General features: G+C 46.7%; 1 protein-coding gene across 1 annotated transcript in view; it reads right to left on the bottom strand.

Moving 5' to 3' along the window:
• Positions 1–4,574, bottom strand: part of HTRA1 (HtrA serine peptidase 1) — a 49,475-nt gene extending 44,901 nt beyond the window's left edge. Inside the window, exon 1 of the mRNA XM_037804606.1 lies at positions 4,028–4,574. Within this exon, the coding sequence (XP_037660534.1) occupies positions 4,028–4,520 (493 nt within the window). The 5' untranslated portion in view covers positions 4,521–4,574. The remainder of the gene's footprint in view (positions 1–4,027) is intronic.
• Positions 4,575–23,559: the final 18,985 nt, after the last annotated feature.

The raw sequence follows: 23,559 nt of genomic DNA on the forward strand, positions 1-23,559 counted from the left end.
TGACTAAACACTGGAGAATCATGACACCCAGCACCCCCACCCCATACTTATTTTTAACTGATAAAAGATGTGCTTGAATTGCCAATGGTGGAAATGACTCTCTAGCGAATGCTGCACTTTAACAACGGAAAATGCAACCACAGGCAAGGAATGGTTGTATTTTTTTTCCCTAATGTGTTAAAATATAAGCTTCCTGAGGGCAGGAGCTTTGTTCAATGCTGTTTCCTCAGACCCCAGACCCCAACACAGGATCTGGCATACAGCTGGTGCTCAATGATTACTTGTTGAAGGCACCCGTAAAAGAGCAACCTGATTTTGCAAACAGTCCAGGCCTCAAGAAGCTCTTCCCCAGGAACGAGCGTGAGGGTCTCATCCCAGGCCCATCTTCAGAGGTTCCACTCAGTAGGAAGCTGGGGGTCCTCCCGTGGCTTGGGTACCTCCCAGCTTGGACCAGGGGCTGCTAGGGAAAGGGCGGACTCTCCTGGGCTAGCACCGGGAGGAGAAAGGGACTTGGCTGCTGATGTCCTGTGAGCCCTTCTCAGGTCTCTTTCTCAGGGATTTCCTGGCTTCTTGACCATTTTTCAGCAATGTCTGGGAAAGGCGGTTGGGGAGGTCTGTCTCTCCCCAAGAACAGTTTAGGGTCAGAGGCTCTGGTTTGGATACATCTTTCCTACAGCCCCTCCTGCTCCTCTGTGCTCCTTTCTCGAGGGCTGTGCCTTGTCCTCGGACTGCTGTCACTCTCAGCCCATGTGACGTGCCCTGCGCTTCAGCTCAGGCTGTGCCATCTGGGGCACTGTTTATTGCCGCTTTCAGCTGCAGCTTAGCTGGGGTCAGCTCATGATCTCTGTTGCCCTATCAACAGCACAGCACGGGAGTTACCAACGGGGCTCTGGAACCAGACTACATGGGTTCAAGTTCTGGGCAAGGCACAACTCTGCAACTCCATTTTGTTCCCCGCTGTAACACGGGGTAGGTGACAGCAAGCACCTCCCCAAATTGCTGGCCAGGAATAAGCACTAAATATATGCTGGCCTGTCTCATTATAATACTACTAGTATCCCAATCCCTTTTTTTTTTAATCTCCTGCCCACTAGAGCGTATTTGCTTTAAACTAATCCAAACTGTCCACAGAGGAGGAAACTGGAAGACAACAGCACTTTCACCTCTATGCAAAGTACACTCCATGCAAGCCCTGATAGCAGTGAGGACTTCTGAAATGAGTGATCTGCCTGGGGCTGCTGACCCTGGGAATGGTGATTAGAGACATTCCCTGAAGTCTTTAAACTCTTCTTCCAGATAAAGGTGCTTTATTTTGAATGGCCCCGGGCCAGCCAGGCTCCAAGTGCGGGGGTGGGGGGGGGGGTGCTCCCTGCACTTCCCACCCCTCTCTACCTGGCTCTGGCTCTGCTGGCTCTGCTCCAGACAAACCCTCTTTAAGACGTTGGAAATCTCGGAGCGCTTTCCCCAGTGATCACCCCAACTTCAGTCCTCTATTCGAATAGCACCTCAAAAGGCCTTCCCTGTCCTTCCAGCTAAAACAGCACCTCCCGTCACTGCTCAGAGCCAGAGCACGCAGCCAATGAACTCCACCTGACAGTGACATCCAGCGACCTGCCCAGGGCTCCCACTGAAGGAAGTGTGTCACGCTCCAAGGCCCCTGTCTTCAGAGATCTCTCCAGAAAGCCAAGGGGGTCAAGGGTGGGGACACATGAAGCCATGCCTTCCACTAAGCAGACAGCACCTCCTGCTTCCTCACTCATTCATGTATCCATTCTCTCATCCATCAACAAATATTTACTGGGCACCTCCTATGTGCCAGGCAGACAGACAAACATACGAACCATGTCGGACACACTGCAGAGCTCAACAAATATTTGTGGAAAGAAGGAGGGAAAGAGAACATTCTTGTGCCCTCTAGTCTCTCCCTCCTTCCAAGGTCCCCTACGGCCTCACCTGGCGGCCAGCTGTGGGTCTGATCGCCAGTGGGACACGACCTGTTTTTCTCTAGACAGCAATTCTGCCCGGCCAATTTTTAAGGATCTGCCAACTTCCAAGGCTCATCAAGTGACTGTGTCTCACTGGCAATAAATGATGCAGCTCAAATGGTACCAGTAACTCAGAATCCTGGGCAGCAAGACCACAAACAGTAACAGCTGGCTTGTTTTGGACAAAACTGTGCAATATGCTTTTTTAAGGTTGTCACCTCACTCCCAGACTCTGCAGTAGCCTTAGCTCCCCACCCAATGCATCCTGCACCCCACTGCTAGGCTGGACCTACAACCAGGCTCTGAGCTGCCCCTGTTCAGGCACCTCTGCAATCATAGCACAGCCGGTTCCCTTCGGCACTGGGACCCTGCACCGCCAGCCTGTGTCACTCTGGCTCCCCTCCTCAAATGTACCCAACCACACTGTTCCATCTGCCACCTCCCAAACCACCCCAGGCTTTGCTCATGCTTTTTCCCCACCCCACCCACAATGCACTTCCCAGCCTTCGGGAAACTTCCTTTACCCAGCCCACCCCCTCTTTCCACACTCAGCCTGTGGGTAAGCACTGGGGCCCGTCTCTGAGTAAGACTGTCTGAGTTCAAATCCAAATCCCAGTTGAGTGACCCTGGGCAAGTTATTTAACCTCAGTTTTCCTGTCTGTAAAAGGAACTCGTGGCAGAAGCTCCCTCCAAGGGTGGCTGTGAAGACCGAATGGGGTCAAGTGCAATAGCAAACCAAGCACCCAGACAGGCACAGAGCGGCGCTCAGGAGGTGTGTGCCGTCATCAGTCATCATGCCTGCCTCTGACACCTCTGCAGGTTCGGTTTTCTCCAGAACTCCCCCACCCCACCCAGTAACTAGGCTGGGTGTTCCCTGAGGGCTGAGGCTGGGCTCTGGGCTCCTGGGCTAACCCAGGACACAATCTCTAATTTCTTTCTAGACCTTCTTCTCCATGAGCCAAACTGCCGCCAGGTCTTGGCTGGTCAGGCTGCACCATAATCCTATCAAGATCTGGGCCAGCCCCTCTGCTCTGGGCTTCCCTCTCCTCCTCTCCACGCACCACCCGGCCGAGGAGCGAGGCTGGGTCCGCCCCAGCACGTGGCGGCAGCCAAGTGCTCGGCCAAGAGCACCGCCAAGCTCGGAGCCCGGTCCCTGCGGACACAGCTGGCCTGGCCCCGGCTGAACTCCTTGTTTTTCCACATGGTCGCCCTGCCCGAAGACAAGAAGCATCTCTCCCCGAGGGCCCAGAGAGAGAAGATTCTTCCACTAACTCCTTTGCCCCTTCATCCCCGCCTCCCCTGCCACTGGGCGGGTCATTTGATACAGAAAAGATGCGTGGGGAGGGAGACGGGGAGGGAGGCGGCGTACACTTCTCCCCCATCCCTAGCCCGCCCCATTCCTCTGCCTCCGCAGGTTTCCTGATCCAGGGCCTGGCTCAGCTTATTCAAAAAGAACCATTTTCATTTTTGTAGGGTTGGCTCAAAGCGAGGGAAGCTAACACGGGTCCCAGCCCCGGGAGAGACCACCTGGGGGAAACGGAGAGCCCGGGCCCGGCAACATCGTCTGTTCCTTTCCAGAAGAAAAAAAGCTAGTTTTCACTCAGAATGTTCGGGGGCTGGGGGCGGGGTGGGGGGGGACTTAAAGTATGGTCATTGAAAGTTGGGGGAGGGGTAGTAGAAGGAAGAGAACCCGACAGAAACGAGTCGCTCGGCACCAGGCATTATTCCCAGTCGCTAACTTCCCGCCTCTCTTTATGCCCACATTTCTGTCTTCTTTATCCCCTGGTCCCCGGAGCTGCGGGGCTCCCCGCGGGGCACCCAGGAATCGGTGACCGAGAGGGACGCCCCTGCCACCCCAGTCCCGGGCTGCCAGGCAGAGCGCGCCGGACACCCGCCGGCCGCGGAACCGACCCCGGGCTGGGCGCAAAGCTCGGTTTCGAGGGAGCCCGCGGGACGCTGCCGCCCCCGGGGGCCGGGGCCGCCTCTCCCGGCCAGTGGGCACCCCGCTCCGCCTCGCGGCCCCTCGGCAGGCCCGCAGCTACCTTGGCCGCAGGCGCCGCGCTGCAGGACGATGACCGGCGGCTGGCTCAGCCTCTCGGAGCGGCGGCTGGCGGCGCGCAGCTGGCACGGGTTGGCGTAGGTGTTGGCGTCGCTCCCGCACACCGGCTCGCTGCTGGAGCACACGCAGAGACCGGCCTGCGCGCGCCGCCGCACGGTGGCCGAGGCGGGCACCCCGAAGGGCACCACGCACTGCAGCCCCTCGCCGCACGGTCCCTCCTGCAGGCCGCACGCGGCGCCCTCGGGCGCCCCGCACACTTCGCAGCAGCCGCACGCGTCGCGGACGCGGCCGCCCTCGCAGTGCTCCGGCACCGCGGGGCAGCGCGCCAGGTCGCAGCGATCGGGGCACACCGTAGCGGGTCCGGCAGCGGCTGGCACCGAGCGGCCGACCCGGAACAACTGGGCCGAGACGGGAGCCCCGAGCAGCAGCAGCAGCGGCGGGAGGAGCGCGAGGAGCGCGGCGCGCGGGGACTGCATGGCGGCTCCGACGGCGGCAGCGTTGGGCTGGGCGAGGGCCGGGGAGCGGCGCCGGGGAGAGCGCAGGGGGCGGTGCTGCCGCGGGGGCCGGCTCGGAACTCGGAGGGGAGCGGGTGCGAGTGCGCGTGGCCGCGCGGCCCAGCTCATTGGCCTCGCAGCGGTGACGAGCCGCCTGGGACGGGCACGGCGCCCGGGAGGGGGCCGGCCGGATGGCGGGAGGGCGGGCGGTGGCTGGACCCGGGACCGCCTGCAGCGGGGGCAGGGCGGGCGTGCCCGGGCACGGCCCGGCTGGTGGGGGCGGGCGGGGAGCGGGCGAGCCTGTCCTCACTCGGGGCTCAGTTTCCCGGTCGGCGCGCCCCAGTTATCCGCCTTTCACGGGTTTTCTCGCCGTGACTGGCAGCCCAGGAAAGTTCTCGCAGATTATGGAGCTGAGGACTCGCCAGCTGGGGACCGCTGGCCCGGGTCACGCGCTCCGGAGGAGGACAAGCACCTCGCTGGAGATGAGTCTGGCACGCTGTACCGCCACCGCGGGCCCGGTGCAGCCGTACACAGAAGGTGGCACCACGGGGTCGGCAAAAGCCAGCGTCAAGACCCACGGTTAAGTGACAAAGGCCAGGGACAGAAGTATTTAGAATAGACTCACTCGCACCCGATTCTTTTCAAAATTTCTGGGTGGGATGCGTGCTCGTACATGTGCAGAATACTTCCAGAGGAGAGTCAAGAAACTGGAAGCGGGAATTATTGAGGGGTGAGGGGTGTGAAGTGGGAGAAGGGCTTTGTACTGTTTGACTTCTTCACCATGTGCGTGTATTACTTCAAAACCTTTTTGTTACTAAATAAAAGAACCCTCTTTTGATCTCCCGCTTAAGATCTTCAATGCATCCTTTCTACAGACGCGCGTCTGCGCCGCACCAGGAGGTGCCCGGATTCCAGCCAATTGGAAGCAGGCGAGCAAAGCCTGCATCGAGGCCCGGGAGGAGTGTGTGGTGCACGCCCAGCCCCGGCAGAGGCGCCCGAGGGCGGGTGGGCAGAGAGCGCTGACGTTGGAATAGATGCGGGGAGCCATGGGAGGGGGCGTGATGACACAGGGATTTTTCCCTGTTCTGTATTTGGGTCGTTCCCTTGTGCTCTCATTACTTTTCCAACAAAAATAGTTTAAAAGGTAAACTCCAAATGTGTCTGTGCCCATCAACCCTCCCCCCTCAAAGCACCTCCTAAGCATCCACTGCCCAGAGGAGTACCAGGGACCAGGGTGGGAGAAAGGAGACAGAGCCACCTGGGGCAAGAGAAGGACATTGGGGTACCCAGCGTGGCTCCCCAGACTGTGCTGCACTATTTCATAAGGCTGGAACCTCACCCTTGTGGGAGGTGAGGCTGGTGCAGGAGGGTGATGCCTCTGCTGATTAGGAGCTTTCAGTGCGTGGGTAGCTGTGGCTAACAAGAAAGAGGGAAGGGTGGGGATAATTATTTACCATAGTAGATCTGCAAATAAAAGGTCTCTCAAAACATGCTGTGCAGAGGGGAGATGAAATAAAAAAGGCCTGTGGTAGGGAATAAATTGGTGAAAACTGGTTTTTGTCCCAATTCCCTTGTGAATTGTGAAACAGGAGCCGAGAGGGTGAGTGACACCCCCGCCCCCAGCATCATATGTCACACTGTGAGTTCAACATGGTGGAGCCAGGACACCTGCTGAATGGTGTCTCTGCCTGCAAGCCCCCACCCTTCACTCTCCGGCCGTGTGTCCAGGCTACAGCGTGAACTAGCTGAACAAAGAACCAAATGTGGCCAAAGCTTCCCCACTGGTTGTTGGAAGGGGTCTCCAAACTCCTTCCCTGTCAGAGACTGAGCCCATGAGGATTCCCACTGAGTCTCCATCATCCCTCATCTCACCGCACACGTGTGCAAACACCCGCACGCTCTCTGCTTCCTGTGTGCTGAACAACCTGCCTTCTCTGGAACAGACCTGCCTTGGCCCTGTCCCCCTCGTGGTGCCTTGGTCCACAGTGCACCCTCAGAACTGCTGAGGTGATGTCCACAGCCCGGGGCACAGCATTTTTAACAGTGCTGCTCAGTAGGTACAAGCCATGGGAGCCCATGCAGCTATTCCATGCGAGAAGGAAGGTGGCGCTAGCCCACCCCTGGACACAGGCTGGTGGCTTCAGCAGGAAGAAGTCAAGGAAGGGAGGGGTGGAAGGAAGACCGGGCAGTACCCTAGAGGCAGAATTTGCAGTGCCTGTGACTTCAGCAAGACAAGGCCAGCAGAAGCGCTGCACAAGATGATCCCATCCAGGACCATCTCATAGTCCCCCCACTTTCTCAGCAGTGCTTATTAAGGGGCCCCAACAAGCTGCTTCAACTCTTCAGTTCAAGAAACACAAGTCCCACTGGAAGGACGTGGGATCCCTGACCGGTGTTGTGTGTGTGCCTGGGGGCACACCCACATGCAGTGTGGAAGGAAATAGAATAAATCAGTGGAAACAAGGAATTGGGGGTACATTGGGGACCTGTCCTCCATCTGAGCACCCCCATATCTGGAAGTTATGCTTTTGAGCGGAAAGGCTTGCTCTCTTTTTTAGAGTCTTCCTCGTCTGATACCATTTATCAAGACGAGTCTCTTAAAAGATGCATGTTTTTTTATACATCATAAAAACTCATTTCTCATTCGGCAGACTTGGCACAGTCTTAGGGAGGATTTTTCCAGAGAAAGGGGGCAGCTCTGAAGCCGCACAGGCCAGTTCTCTGCCTTCCTCTCAGCAGCCCTAATTTGTAAGATTTAGGCTTTAATTTTGAACAGAGCCTGTTCATGAATAAGGAACAATGAAACACCATGGCTGCCAAAGCCGTACTCAGGAAATGAGGCTTCTAATTGGACTAGAGCGGCCAAGTTTGCGCTGCCCAGCAGGACAAAGGGCTTCCACTTGGGTCTGGAGCCTCCATTGTTCTCCCAAACGTACAAAGGACCCAGTTGGTCGGGGTTCATATGACTTTTCCTAATGCACGGGTCCTACGTTAATAATTTTCACCTCTTACCATTTATCACTTCCCTACCTAGTTTTCAGTGGTTCTCAATCCCAGTAAAATGAAATCTGGGCTTCCCAACCTGGAATCCAAAGCCCTCCCTGATCTGACCTACCCTGTGTCCTCGAGTTCCAGGGCAGCAGACACTGCTCGTCTCCCCTAGCACCCATTCCCACTCTCTCCCATGGGGACAGAGCCCTGGCTGGTACGCACCACCCAGGTAAAAGACTCCTGGCTCCCTGTCCTCTGAGCACCCAGCATACTGCCATCCCCTCCACCACCCTCGTCGGGAAGGCCGCACCTCGCTTCAATGGGGAGCACACCTGCGTGTGCTCTCCTGATGGTAATCCCAGGTCAGTTCAGTGTGGTTTGTTTCCAGGACAATTTCTTGAGGATCTGCTCTCTGTGGGACACTCTGCTGGACCCTGGAGATACAGCGTGGAATAACTGGACTTCTGCCCCAAGGAGCTCAAAGTCTAGAATTTTCTGCAGCGATGGAAATGTTTTCTATCTGTGCTATCCAATAGGGTACCTGCTATTTTTTTTTGTTTTAAATTTGATGAAATTTTAATTTAGTTATAATTAATTTAAATGAAATTTATTTCAATTATAACTTAATTAAATTTAAATGTAAAGGGTCACATGAGTGTACCCCATGAGCCACATGAGACTAGCTGGTACAGGAGAGAGGGAGGTGGTAAGAAAACAAATGCAGGTGGCAGAAGGGAAATCAATGAGGGGCAGGGGGAATTGGGGACCATAAGAGGGGGTGACAAATGAGACACATCTTGGGAGGTCTGGAGGATCTCAACGGTGGAGAGAAACGGGGGAAGCACACAGTTGCGGTTGACATGAGTCCTCGCAGCTGGAGAGACTCCAAGCCGTCCAGTGTGGCTGCAGGCAGGGAAGGGGTCCCGGCGGCAGGGAACGGGTCCCGGCGGCAGGAGAGGCGGCTGGAGGGGGCGAGCGTGGGACACGCCACACAGGGATCCGGGCACCCGACTAAGGAATGCGGCCTTCACAACGCCGCTGATCGGAAGGAGATGTGTCCCATAGAATCATCTTGGCACTGCCAACAACGGACTAAAGAAATGGTCTCAGTAACGTGGATTTTTAAATATAGATACGTTATTATATTTCAGGTTGAGGGACACCTTGAACCAAATTTGAAGAGGCAGTTAGCGTCACCCAGTGATAGTGGCATAAGTAAAAAGATTCCAGTAGCTTTGGAACAATTAACACATTCAGTATGACCTCTTCAACGCAGACCCTTTCTTCAAAAATAGTGTCAGTGGGAGAATGTTTAAAATATGTTTGCAACCTTCTCAACCCCTTTAGAAGTGGTTTATTATTTCTAATAATAAATCACAACATGCTCATATCCATTAATTAAAGAAGCCAATCCAAGGCCTGGCTGCTTCTGTGTTTCCTTTCAAGCCTTCAAATTCTATAAGCTTTAAAGATCTGTAAGTCAGCACTTTCATTAGCTTAGAGTAACTTTTCCCCTAAATCAATTACATAAAACAGACAGTCCATGTTTGCATTAATTATTTCCAACATGTTTTCTTCAGAAAATTAAAAGGGTATGGCATGTGACCCACTTTTTCTTCTCACAAGGACCAAATATCAGACAGACACAATTGCAAAGAGAACCTCAGGCAACAACCAAAGTGCAATGAATGACAACTTGTCAATTTTCCATTTCAGGAGCAGCATGAAAAGTCACGCAAGGCCAGATGTAGAACGTGCTGCCCTTTAGGCAAGATGGCTTGATTTTGAATCAAGAAAAGTTTAAATTTAAATTCTAAAAACTAGAATTTAAAATGTGCTTGTAAAGATAAATTTTACAAAAAAAGATGGGGTTTCAACCTTAGAGTTACCTCATTGCCTAATGAGGTAGGTACTAAACTAAGCACAAAAGGCCAAAGTTCGACAAAAATTAAACAGCATTTTCTCAGTTTATTTGGTTACAGGGTCTCCAACGGGTTTGCATGACAAAGGTTTAAACCAACTTGATCTGGAAGACTCAGTTGCTTTCTGTACCACCTTGCCCTGTTATTTTCTTTTTTGTTCCTAAACTAATGGGTACAGTCTGAAACATATAATTGTACAAATATGAAAGAATGCTATGACTTCCCTAACTTTTCTCAAAACCTAGACCAGCAGCTGAGGTTTTGGCTTCCTTCCCAACAACTCCAAACCCAGCCCACAGCTTGGAGGTATTCTCGGATGGCCTGGTATGGGTTTGGGGCTTCCCCTCACCCAGCCACATTCTCTTTCCTACTGTGTCTTCCTGTTTCCTGTGTCTGGCACATAGTAGGCCCATTGGAAATATCTGTTGGTCTTCTTGACTCGCCAGCTGTAGAGAGCAGGTACCGTGAACCACTTGAAACAACGGAGCCTGAATGCGTCCTGCATCCTGCCGGGCCTCCCCCTCGCCAGAGGGACTAGCCCGGTGGTTCTCAAACTTGAATGCGCATCTGATGCACCTGAGGGGCTGGTTAAAACACAGATGGCAGGCCCCACCCCAGGAGTTTGTGTCTGGGGTGAGGCCTGAGAATTTTCATTTCTAGCAAGTTCCAGGTGATGCTGCTGCTTATTGGGTAGCAAAGCACTAAGTCACACAATCTATGTCCACCTCCTCTTCCTCTGCTTACATGCACATCTCCACAGATACACTCTGGGTGGTGTCAGGGGGTGAAAATCAAGGCTTCTTTTGGGGGAGCAGAAAACCAGCCCCAGAGGTGGCTTCCTGGTGATCCTCCTGCAGGTGGAGACAGATCCCAGAGATGAGTCTGAAAGGCTGAGTGGGAGTTAGGAGCCAATGGGGAGGGGCAGGGGCAGAGCCAAAATGCCACTGCTCCCATTTATTGAAGGTGTAGGAACTTGGGCTCCACCTAGGGATTAGAATTTTAATCGGGAGACAGATGTGGTTAGATTCCTGCATGGTAAGACCACAAGGACCAGGGTGGAGGCTGGGCTGAGGGATGGCACTGGGAAAGGAGAGGAAGTCTAGATGCAGGGTCTAGCAAGAGAGAAGAGGACCTGGCAAATAAGTTCAGCACAGATTTTAGCAGCTAGTATCATGGAATGCAACAAAGTAATGGTTTACCATTCTGGCCTGTGACCAGAGCCTCCCTTCCTCTCCCCACCTCCAAAGTCAAGCGCAGACTCTCCGAGGGTGTAAATAAAGTGTACACATCCCACCAAGCAGATAGACACATACTCCCAGGCCTTCAGGAGCCCCTGCCTTCCTCCTCCACCTCAGGACGGGGAATTCCAGGTGGCACAACACAATGACGAAGGTGCTGGCCCCTTGCCAAGCCAGGTGCCCACTGGGTTCAGCCAGGAGAGCCACTTTTCCCGCAAGGTTGGGGCCCCCTGACAAGTCTGCCCTGAGTTTCTGGCGACCTTGGGGAAGGCACCCTCCACGTGGTCTTCACCCTCCCCATTAACCAGAGGCGACCGAGATTCCGGCATCCATTAGAATTAGGGAGTTTCCTAAAACTGCTGATACCCAGGACGATGGGCAAAGCCTGATTAGATTCAGTAGATTAGACTGCAGTACTGAATCAATGTTGACTTTCTGATTTTGATCATTGTACTGCAGTTGTGTAAGAAAAAGTCCTTCTTTTGAGATAACACACTCTGAACTATTTAGCAGTAAAAAGTCATCATTTCCACAAATTATTCTTAAATCTTTCAGAGAGAGCAAGGATGATAAAGCAAGTATGGTGAGAGTTCACTTTTGGGGAATCTGGGTTAAGGGTAAATGGGAGTTTTGTACTACTTTTGCAACTTTTCTCTAAGCCTAAGAGTACTTCAAAATCAAAAACCTTCTTAAAAGGAAAAAAACAATTTTCCTGGATCCATTGAATCAAAAACTCAGGAATGGGGCTGAGCAGCTGCAATGTCTAGTTTTGCAAGTTCCCCAAGGGGCAACAACATATAGCAGGGCTGAGAAGCCAGACAGGTAATTACCTGAGAAGCCAGGTGATTTCTTTATCGATGCCATGTGAATTCACGTTGAAACCATCAAGTTGTTCTATTGCTGGGGTCATGCCTTTTTAGGCCTGGGAATTTAATTTGCCTAATTCACCACCTTATTTAATCAGCCAATCTAGGTTCAGATGGGCAACCAGATCGGCGCCCCACCCTGCCCCACCCCGCCCTCAGCAGATTGCGAGTTGCCTGGCACAGGAACCCAGGCTCGGCCCTGGTGCCCAGGCACAGCCCGCCTCACAGCAGGCCCTGCTCGTGTGACTGAGTTAGAGAGACAGATGCTTCCAGCAGAAACCAGGCACAGCATTGAAATAACAGAATTTGCCCTCAGTGTTCATTGACCACCTCCCTTGAACTGAGCTCCATTTTCAATGTGACCTTCAGCTTTCAGCTGCCGGCACCCGGGACGGGGCCATGGTGCGGCACCAGCAGTGCATTATCCCCAATGGATGAATCACGGCCGAGGTACTTTTCCACTAGGCTGGCTGCCACCGCACTCCCGGCTTCCCGGAGAGCTCCGGTCACCTGCGTTGTGGAGACGTGAGTGTCTCTCTCCCCCATGGGGCTCCACTTCTTGCGGGCAGGTGCCATCGCTTCTGGATGCCCAAGGGCAAGTCCAGTGCCTGGCACAGTTATTAAATTAACTTTCTCTTCCTTTTAAAAAAGAATAAACCACCACTCCTAGAAACCAGGCTTGAAAGCTGATTCTCTGGCATTTACACCATCCTCTGTCCCACAGTCTTGCAGCTCAAAGGAGAAGTAACCTGATGCTCTAAAAATCAGGAAGATCCAGCCCAGCCACTGTGATCATTCTAAGGAAATTCCAGAAATCCTCACTAATGGCAGAACGTCCCTGGTTGGGGATTAGAAAGGAAGTCAAATAAGGGCCCAGGGTGATACTTATATATTAAGGGAAAAAAGAGTAGGATATAAAACTGCATACTGCTTGTTCCTGATTAAGAAAATAATACTCAGACTCAAACCTGGAAGGAACTAAGCCCCAGAGTTTACAGTGGTTAATTCTGGGTAGAGGAGTGATGGGTGACATTTTTGCTTCTTTATATTTTCTGTACTAACCATTAATACTGGGGTGGGGGTGGGAAGCTGTTAAAAATAAAAGGAAGAAAAGGAAAGAAAGCCAAAACTTTGTCCATCTCCCCCTGGGGAAAAAAAAAATTAAAAACCTGCCAATCATTATTATTTATGGGTGCAGGTTTGGAACTAGTAAATACAACAGAAGCAAATAAATCTGCCATTATATTAAAGAATGAAATAGAAATGAAAGAATGGTAGCATATTAGGACTTGCATTAATAGAATTTATCACCTTGTCTCAAAAAAAATCTCTAAAAGCATCTAATAATATTTAGTATCCATTCCAGAAGGGAAATTCTTCTTTGGGTAAACTAAGAAAACAAGGAACTTCCTTTGTATGATAAATATCTCAACTCAACAGCCAGGATCATATGTAATAATAAACCATCAGAGATGTTTCCTTTAATATCTGGGCTGAAGTGAGTATGCTAGCACTATAAGTTCTGGCCAACTCAGTAAGACAAGAAAGAAATACTAAGAATAAAACTTTGGAAGAATGAGGTAAAAGGATCATTTATTGCAGGCGATATTAGTGTATTACTAAAAACACAAAAAAATCAGCTAAAAACTAATAAAACCAATGATTCAGTAAGGTGGCTAGTTAGAAAAATTAATTTATACAAATTATTAGCTTCCTGATATACCAGCAATAGAACAAAAAATGTAAACTACCTAAAAAATTCCTAAACCAAGAGTACTCAGAAGCTGTCATGAGCAAAATTATTAAAGAACTTAAATAAGGCTTGGCTAAATGCAAAGGTGTATTATAATATCCCTGGATGGGAAAAATATAACTGGAAGTTTCCAACTTAGTCTGTATACACACAAATCTCACCAGCTCTCAGACCCCTGCTTTCTGATTGCAGGTCCTCAAAGTATCCCCAGTTATTTCTGATAATCCCCAGAGAATCTCACGTCACCCAAGCACAAAAGTCCCCTGTTCTTCCTTTCTAGCAACCCAAGGCAGCCGTTGGCAAATCCTTCTGGGGACAGAGCTCACTCACCACCAGCCTTGGTGCCAGGGGTTTATTGGGGAAAACTACCTCCCTCCCGGAGGTGCTGCTCTGCTCCAAATCCCCTCAAACTGTAAAAACCTTGAGGCAGTGGTGTGCTGGTGAATTTTAACAACCAGCTCTCTAGGGAAAAATAAGTTTACTATGATTTTTACTGATATGAGGAATATGTAGCACACAATTTACAAATGACAATAAAATATAAGATATTCTTTAATTCAAATTCTATATAGGTAACTGATTCTCACTGAATGCTTGCCTGACTCTGGACCGGAAACCAGCAAACTATGGCCAAATCCAGTCCATCACCTGTTATTCAACAACTTGCAAATTTTGAACGGCTGAAAAAAGTTCAAGGAATGGTATTTTGTGACACATGAAAATTATATAAAATTCAAATTTCAATATCTATAAGTAAAGTTTTATTGGAACACGGACTGGAACATTTATTTACATATTGTCCATGGCTGCTTTTGCTCTGTTGCAGCAGGGCTGAGTAGCTGAGGCTGAGACTCTATGGCCAGCAGAGCCTAAAATATTTACTATCTGGTCCTTTACAGAAAAAGTTTGCTGATCCCTCTTCTAGACAATCAACAAATCAACAAATCGAGCCCTAAATTGTAGTCTTCGCCAATGTCCAGGGTGTAAATATTCCCTTATGTCCAATGTCCAGATACCAGTGTGATGCCACTGAACACAGAGCTGGGACAAGAGACCACAGCATGCTATGATATAGTATTCCGATCATACAGATACAAGAGATGTCAAGTCAAGAGCAGATAATAGTAAAGAGTGGTAAAATAATTACGAGGTGATAAATTTTGAGTATGTATTATTATGTTTGTTTTAAGTTTCTATCATTTACTTTTTCATAATGGCTGTGTTTAACAGCCAGCTCTCAAAGTCTTGAAAACTTAACAGTTCTCGGCTCTCTTGAGCCTGCTCCAGAATCCCACTGCTTTAGCGTGACCAGTGCCATGGCCAGATATCAGCCCTCGTGCCCTCATCTGCACCAGGCCCCTTCTCTGTGCCCCACTCTGCTGCCACGGCCCTGAAGCAGCACGATCGTGGAAATGAAGACTTCGCTCACGGCCTTTCCTGCGTTCGGGCACTGGCCCAATCTTCCTCTTCCTCGGTGCACACATGCAGACAGCCCCCTGGGGTCCCTGGCCGAAGAACCACCAGTCCACAGGGTGCCAAACGCAGCAAGACTCCCAGCTCCACGTCAGGTTCAACAGGAAGAGCACTCCACCAATACTGTTATCAACTTAATGTACTCCAATTTTTACATTTGTAAACTCCAATTTTTTTTAATGTTTTGGAAACTCCAAAATAAGGATTATGAGTTTCAAAATTAGTGAGAACAGAAAGGCCCTTATATCAGATATTAAAATGTACTATAAATGACAAATGCTGAAACTGTATGAAACTGGTAAAGAAATATTCATATTACTATTATAAAGAGTTCAGAAATGGACTCAATTGTAAGCAATTAGTGTCTGATATAAGTAATATTTGAAATCAGTGGGAGGAAATAGGTTTTTTTAAACAAAAGCATAGACAAAGTTGAATGAATACTTGCGAGGGGTGGGGAGTATGATCTGTATGACACATGCCAAAATTAATTTCCAACGTATTTAACTTTTAGACAAAGTGAAAATAAATGTATTGAGATATTACATAAAATTATGTAACATTCATGTGCTAAAGTACATAACAGCAAAATCCATGAAGAAAATAAAGCATAAATAAAAGCACCATGAATAAAAGACAAATAACAAACAAGAATAATATCTAAGTATAGAACAAAGATTTAATAGTTTATATATAAAGAGTGCTTAGAAATAAATAAAAATTCAAACAGCAATAGAAAAAACAGGTAAGGGCACAAGTGGTCAGTTCACAAAAGGATAAATAGAAATGATCAATGAACATAAAAACACTTATCCTCCAATAGTTTTTCCAAGAAATGTAATAAAAAACCACAATAGGATATCATTTTTCTCCAATCAGATTGCCAAAAATTCAAAGCATTGACAAAGCCCAGTACTGTCAAGGATATGAGGAAATGGGCACTCTTCATGCACTTTTGGTAGGAGCATAAATTAGTACATCCTTCCTAGAAGACCATTTGACAATATCAAGACGTGAAACACACAGACCTTTAAGATCAGCAAACCCACTTCTAGGAATGAGATACTAGTGGAAGCAAGAGACTTCTAAGACTTGCAGTATTGTTAGATGAGTGAAAAACTGGAAACAATCAAAATCTCCAAAAAAAGAATCATTAAGGATTTTTTGGTACACATACACAGAGAATTACCATTTAAACCCTTGCAAATAGTGGTGTCAATACGTATTTATTGATATGGGGAGGTATCCATAATCTATAGCTGCTTGAAAAAAGAATGAAACATACAGAATAGTATGTTCAGCATGGCTTCAAATGTGTAAACTTGCCTATTTCTGTAATCAACCAAAAAGAGACATCCAGACTGACATCAAGCACGGGGATGTCAGGTGGTTTTTACTTTTATTGTTTTGTGGTGTTTTTGTGTGCACGTGCATGATGTTTGGCTTGTTTACCAAGACTATGAAATATCTTGCACAAAAATGAAGCTATTTACTTGTACACATAGAAAGAGATTCAGAAAAATAACCACTGAAATGTTAACCAAGGGTCATTTCTTGGTGATGAGATTACAGGTGAGCTTCATTTCTCTTTCCTTACATGTATGTTCTACAATGATGTGCTCATTTTAAAATCAGAAAAAAAAAAAGGCATGAAAGTCATTCTTTTTTAAACAAATAAAGACCCTTGTCTTGGAAAACTTTTAACTTTGCAAAGAAAATAAATGTAACCCTAATATGGTCCAATAATGACCACAGCGGCTGTGAAGTTCCTGGGAACGTGAACCCCGGGGGGGAGTGCTGGCGCTGGCTGGGAAGAGTCATCAAAGGCTTCCTAGAAGATGTGACCCACAAGCTGAGTCAGGGAAGGCATGCAGGAGTTCACAAAACGGACAGAGAGGGAGGCAAAGGGCATTCAAGCTGACAGGAACTCATTTCCGTCAAATTAGACTAAACAGACTGTTTTGGTTTTAAAGGTGAATATCAACCGTCACCTACAGAGTTCTCCGTCTTCAATAAAAACTGCTCATAAGGACCTTGGTGTCACTTTAGCACAACCCACATGGCAAAAGCTTCTGAAAAGAACCCCAAAAGTTGATATGCTTCCTTCCATCAAACAACAAAGACTCTAACTTGATGCTTTTCTTTTCCATTGCCAGGAAGCTCGGAGTTAGTGTTAATGTGTAGTAGGCATCGGCCCTAGATTCCTGATAAAATTCTGTCTATATAGAAGGCTGTCAGATAAAGAAAAGTTTTTATTCCAACCTTTGCTTTAATTGGCCCGAGACAGCTCCTGCAGGCAGCCTCTGTCAGAGGGTTCCTCAGCTGAGCCACGGGACACAAAGACACACTGATTTGGGTGACTCTCCTCAGTTCTCCTAAGAATGGCCCATGTGCCATTCTAGACGCTTCGAAGTTTCCAGGTGACATTGAAGGTCTAGGGATCTCACCTTGAGAACCACTGCCTTTGGGGTTTAATTCTCTCCCTGAGGCCTTACATGCTGGAAATGAAATGTAAAATTGAGTGTGAAAGTGGCCCATGTTCCCATGTAGTACTTTAATACTGGCCATCACTGCTGGGATCTATTTTGAATCTTGCTTCATATCTTACTGACTTCTCTTTGGGGACAACAAAAAGCTGTATTGGGGCTGTTTCCAACTTCTAATCTCTTCCAAAATCTGAAGTCATTGTCTTTTAAAAGGGACTGTGGATGAGAGAGAAAAGCTATTTAGTCAGCACAGAGTTTAAGGACAAAAAGTAAAATTATTTAAGTTCCAATTAGCTCAGTTGAATGTTGGAATGGGAACAGAGAACGGGATCAGGTATTTTGGGGTCACCATGGCTTGTGCTGTGGGAAAGATGAGAAAGCGATTCCAACAACTCAAGGAGAAAGTTGCATTTTAGTGAGAATTGAAGGATGGGTGGAATTAGCAGGGAAAGATTATCAGGAAAGTGGCATTTCAGGCAGAAGGAACAGCAGGAATAATGGCAACGAGGTGGGAAAACCAGGAAACAAAGAATGGTTGAGCTTAACTGGAGCACAGAGTACACGCAGACACAGGAAAAGGCTGGACACAGAAGGGCCCTGAGTGTAAGCTGGAAAATTTAATCAAGACAGTGATTCTCAGATGGGGAACCTAGATATAATCTCCAGGGAAAAGGCTCTTTATAATAAATTATACATTCTACATTTGAATTTTAATAATTCTTAAACAGACTGATACGTATAAAATAGCCTCCTTATAACTGAGTACTACCACTCTGCTCTGGCCTCTTTGCTTGTGTCTATAGTCACAATGGTGTCAGGCAAAAGCAAAATGATATCACAACTTGCCATATAGATAAAGTCTTCACAGTACATATATTTGGAGTTGAAAACAAAGTGGAGTCTGGAAGAAATGCTTTTTTTTTTTTAAAGGGAGGGGGTCTGTATATTGTGCTCAGCTTCACACAAATACATTTGAAAACTTAGATAAAATGTGTAATTTTCTAAGAATATTATTTACCAAAACTGGCCCTAGAAAAGATAGATAGGCCCTAAGCATCCCAATTTTCATAGAGGAAATGAGGAGATTGTCAGAGGCACACCTCGAATTGTCAGAGGTACCCCCTTGAAGGTGCACCAAATCCAGAGGGTTTCACAGGGAAAGTCCACCAACTCTTTAAACATAATTCCAATTATTTTTAAGCTGTTCCAGAATAGTTTATGTGGTTGTTTGAAACTGTATGTACTCCAGAAAACCATGTTCTTAAACTTAATCCATTAAGTATGACCTTTTGATGAGGCTACTTCAGTTAAGGTGTGGCCCACCTCTATCAGGATGTGTCCTAATCCTATTACAGAAATCCTTTATGAGAAAATGAAATTCAGACAAAGAGAGAGAAAGCCACGGAAGAAAGCAAGAAACTGCAATCCACAAAATCTGGAAGAGAGGGGAGAGACAAGCAGACACCACCATGTGCCTTTTGATGTGGTAGAGGGGTCCAAGATCACCAGCCACGTTTTAGGAGGAAAGTATTGCCTTGATTTGGACATTTTACCAGCCATTGTTTTACCCAACCCATTTCATGGTATTTGCTTTGAGTGGCCTAAGAAACTAAAACAGCTTATTAGGAGGAAACTTCCAAGTTTTGTCTGTGAGGCTTATCACTGACAATAAAACCTACAAAGGCTATACTCACACAGAAGAAAAACACAGACCAGTATTATTTACATCTATGCAAAAATCCTAAATAAAATACCAGCAAACAGAATCAGGCAACATTAAATATTTAAAAAAGAACACATCCTTAACAAATGGGTTTGTTCCAGAAATGTAAGGATAGTGAAATACTAGGAAACAGATTCATATTATTCACCAAATTAATTGATCTAAGGAGAAAAAAAGATTACTTCCATAAATACTGAAGACATTTGACAAAATTCAACCATCATTCATTAAAGAAAAACACAGTAAAACAGAAATAGTTGGGTATTTCTTTAACCTGATAAAATATTTCTATATCAGCCCCCAAACCAGCAGTATGCTAATGGGACATCCACTAGAGGCTTTTTCACTAAAGTCAGGAGCATGACAAAAATAGCCACAATTACCACTGTTCTTTAACACTGGAATTGATGACACAGAGCTCAAGTGGGATACTGCCCAGCAATATCCTCGATGTCCCTAGTCCATTCCTCCTCCTTGCACCCAAACAATTTCACACTTCCACTCTCTCCTCAAACCACCAACACTCCACCCACCCCACACCCCAACCTTACTCACAGTTGAGAATTGTTTCCTGATTGACTGAGATTAGGTCAGACTTTCACACTTACCCTCTCCACACCTACCCATTTAACCAGCGGCTGTACCCACAGCTTGTGGCTTCCTACCACAGATGAACATCTGTGCTCTTGTGTAAAGCCAAGCCCTAGACTTGGGCACAAGATGCCATCTCATCTCACCTGCTTGAGGACATGGTTCCAACAAGTCTCCCCGTCTCCATCATCGGTCTTTCGCTACCGAGTCATTCCATCATCACAAACAAATCTCAACTCCACTTCTGCTACCAGCAACTGTCCCAGTCCTCTGCTCCCCTTTAGCAAAACTTCTCAAAATAGTTGCACTTGCTCCAGTTGCACTTGCTCCACCAAAACCGCTCCGGTCAAGATCACTGGCGATCTCCACATTGCCAAGTTCAGTGTCATTTCTGTCTGCCTCTTACTAGACATATGAGCATCATCGGACACAGCTGATCACCGCCTCCTCGTTTACTTTTTTTCATTTGTTTCCAAGACACCACATACTCTTGATATTCCTTCTACCTCAGTAATCATGCCTTCGCATTCTCCACCATCTCCCCTTTTTCCAGAACTCTTCAAGTAAGAGTGTCCCACGGCTCATTCCTTGGTGCTCTCTTCATCTTCACTGTCTCTTATGGGGCTCTCATCTACTCTCACAGCTTTAAATACCATCTATATATTGAAGACTCCTGAATTTCTATCTCCAATAAAGATTTCTCTCAATTCCAACCTTTTAAATCCAACTGCCTGCCTGACATTTCCACTTGGATGACTGACAGCTATCTCAAATCCACTACTGCAATCCCTTTCTTTTCCCTCAAACCTGCTCCCCTGCAGTCTTTACCATCTCGGTTGATGGCCACTCTACTCTTCAGTTGTTGGGGCAAACACCTGCCTTTACCCTTAGCACCTCATTTTCTCTTACTCACCGTATCTAATCCGTTAGAAAATCTCCCACCTTCAAAATACAGACTGGCAAAAGGAGAGTGAGAAGAAAGGATAGCGGGAGCAAACATGAACCGAGACCATGTGAAGTTCATTGAGGAGCATGTATCACTGGGATCAAAGGCCTTTATTTGGAAATAATAGTAAATAAGTTTCCACGGGGAAGAGGTTAAGTTTTACTATGAGGGTACCAAAGCCAAGTAGAAAAAGTTAAGCTCTGATGTGTAAGTTCCTGAATCATGGAAAATTTCCCACACTTTTCTCCCCTGCTCCACACATTAAGAGGCAGACGGTGGGTGGGGACGGACACAAAACTAGCATAAGTGCCTAAATACTGTGGTTTGGAAAGGAGAAAGAGGCAATGAACTATTAAGAGATCAATTTAAATTTTATGTACCAAATTAGAGCCTCCAGATTCCAAATCAACATTTACAAATTTATTGTCACAAATACCTTTATCTCTTTCTAAAGCCTCCTCCTCCACAGTGCTTCTTTTACCCACTCCACTGCTTGTTTCACCGTCTGTCTCTGGATGTGCCGTTTTCCACCTATTGTAGTTTTCCATGCTAGATTTTTATCACATATTGCATTTTACATTTCTTTCGGCACACTCTTTGTTAGCTAGGAACACGTCATCACCTTCTTTAGGTCTCCTGTGTGTTGCGTGTACATACACTGAAGACATTGCTCTGACCCCGACTTTATCAGGTCAAAAGCTTCTTCACATGGAAAAGAACCTCACTCTTACCTACATGAAGTGATTACATTTACAAGCCAGTTTCTACAACTATTTCCAGTACAAGAATGTGGCACATGAAAACTATTCTAATACAAATATTTCACAATCCTTATTCTGCTAACATTTTAGGTTTATATAATGTCAAATGTCAGGGCTTGAATCTCTCAGGGAGGTTATGGTCAGGAGAGCTAGCTATTACTGACTCTCAAATGTTAACTTAAATTTAAATGTGTGTGTAGAAAAATCTGTTAACTGAAATATTATAGTTCTGGAAAATGTTGAAAATAGTGAATGAAAATTCAACTTATTTAGTAATCTGGATATAATACAAGATAAATAAAGAGCAGTTTTTAAGAATTCTACCGAGACAGGAATGTTATGGTGATTAGAAGCCCAATGTTTGGTTTCAGAAAGATGGTTTTTAAATCTAATGTGACCTTGGGCAAGTGACTAATTCTGTTTCCAAACCTGTAAAATGGGAGTCGGACATTACCTAAAAGGGCCACAATGAGGAATCCTGGTGACGATGGCATTGTCTGTATCTTTACTGTGTCAGTGTTAAAGCCCTGACTGTGATCTTGTACTCTAATGTGTGCAAGGCATTACCACTGGGGAGCCTGGGTAAAAGGGCGCACAAGATCTTTCTGTGTTATTTCTTACAACTACATGTGAAGCTACAACTGTCTCCAAATAAAAAGCTTAACTTAAAAAGTCATTTGTAAATGCTGACTTAAATTTTATGCTAACTTCAAAATGTTCCTAGGCAATTACATGTCTTTTCTAATTTTCTATGATGGGTTAATAAGTGAAATAGACTTCAAATTGTTTTATTTTAAATTTAGCAATGGCAGAAAACCAGAAGGTGGCGCTATTACCACATGCATATACCTCGGCAAGGTACTTGAGTCATAAAATGTCAAATGTATCAGAATAAGGCACTTTATGTCATAAAAATGGAACATTAGGAATTCATCGATTAAAATGGTAAATGCTAACCTTAATTCAGCAATACTTTCAATAAGTGTCTTACACAGGGTTTGAAAAAATACAATTTTCATAAACCATTAAAAGAAGGTATATATTTAATTTTTGCATCTTCACGTCAAAGGTAGCAAGCAGAAAATACAAAACCATCTAAATAAATGTACTTTTCAACATGTCCTATATGGACTGCATCTAGAAGTAAAAGGAAAACTGAGGAAGGGATCTTTTTTGTTTGTTTTTTTGTTCAACCAACAATGTTTAGAACTTATTTTTTCCTTACTTAAAAAAAAAGTTTAAAAAACTTGAGTTGTGCCAGTTAATAATGAAAATTACCAAGACAAACAGTCACAGCATTTTCAAGATATCCTTTATCCAATTCCTTCATTTTACGGAATGTGGAGAATGAAGTCCTAAAACATTCAGAAACTTGCCTAAAGTCAGAGACAGTAGACAAATACATCACAATGTAGGCACCGAAAACTAGGAGGACACACACACTAAGTGTAAGCTGCAATTCCTGGGGCAGACTTTCCCGTCATCTGAAGGAGAAAAAAGACCCGAGGGCCTAAGATAAAGAAAAAACTCGAGAGACAGAACACTAAGGGCCTCTACCTGCATGAAGGAGGCACCCCATAGGAGATTAGGAGGCAACCTCCAAGTCCAGGTGAGGAGCCTCGGGATGCTCTCAAGCTCCTGAGAAACCAGTGGTCCTGGCTTTGTTGCTAACTTGCCCCACAGGCCTGTGCAAGTCTTCCTTCTCTGGGTCTCAATTTCTTTTAGCTAAAACTGACAAGAGGTCCACTTTGACGCCAGCCCTGAGCAATGCCAGAAATAGGGCTGCCCTCAGGCCTTAACACAGTCTAAGTGAGAGGTGACACTGGTTCAAAGTCGTTCTTGGCTGCATTTCCGAGAATAGGGTATGAAGACGTAAGGGCAAACCAAGCAGGATTTGCCAATGGACTGGCCACAAGGGATAAAAGAAGACATCTAAAGTCACTTACGGTTTCTTTGTAGAGAGTATATTCCACAATTTTAAAAGAATGAATTTAGCTCAAGGAAAATAGGGATATGCTTTTCTCTAAGTGTAAAGTCCATACCTTATATATTAATGCCCTGTCCTCACTCATTCAGTAAATATTTGAGCTTTAGCCGTGTACTGACTGGGCCAGGCACTGGCCCCGCATGAGGCCCTGGATATACATTCTTCACCACGGTCGAAGTGGGACATTTATTACTAGCAGCGGGTTTGCAAGAAGCCTCTGACACTTGAAGGGGAGTTTTTTATGCATGCATCTCAACAGCCCCGCTGGGGACTGAAATGCTCTC

This window comes from Choloepus didactylus, chromosome 15 (assembly GCF_015220235.1).
Source record: "Choloepus didactylus isolate mChoDid1 chromosome 15, mChoDid1.pri, whole genome shotgun sequence".
NCBI lineage: Eukaryota > Metazoa > Chordata > Mammalia > Pilosa > Megalonychidae > Choloepus > Choloepus didactylus.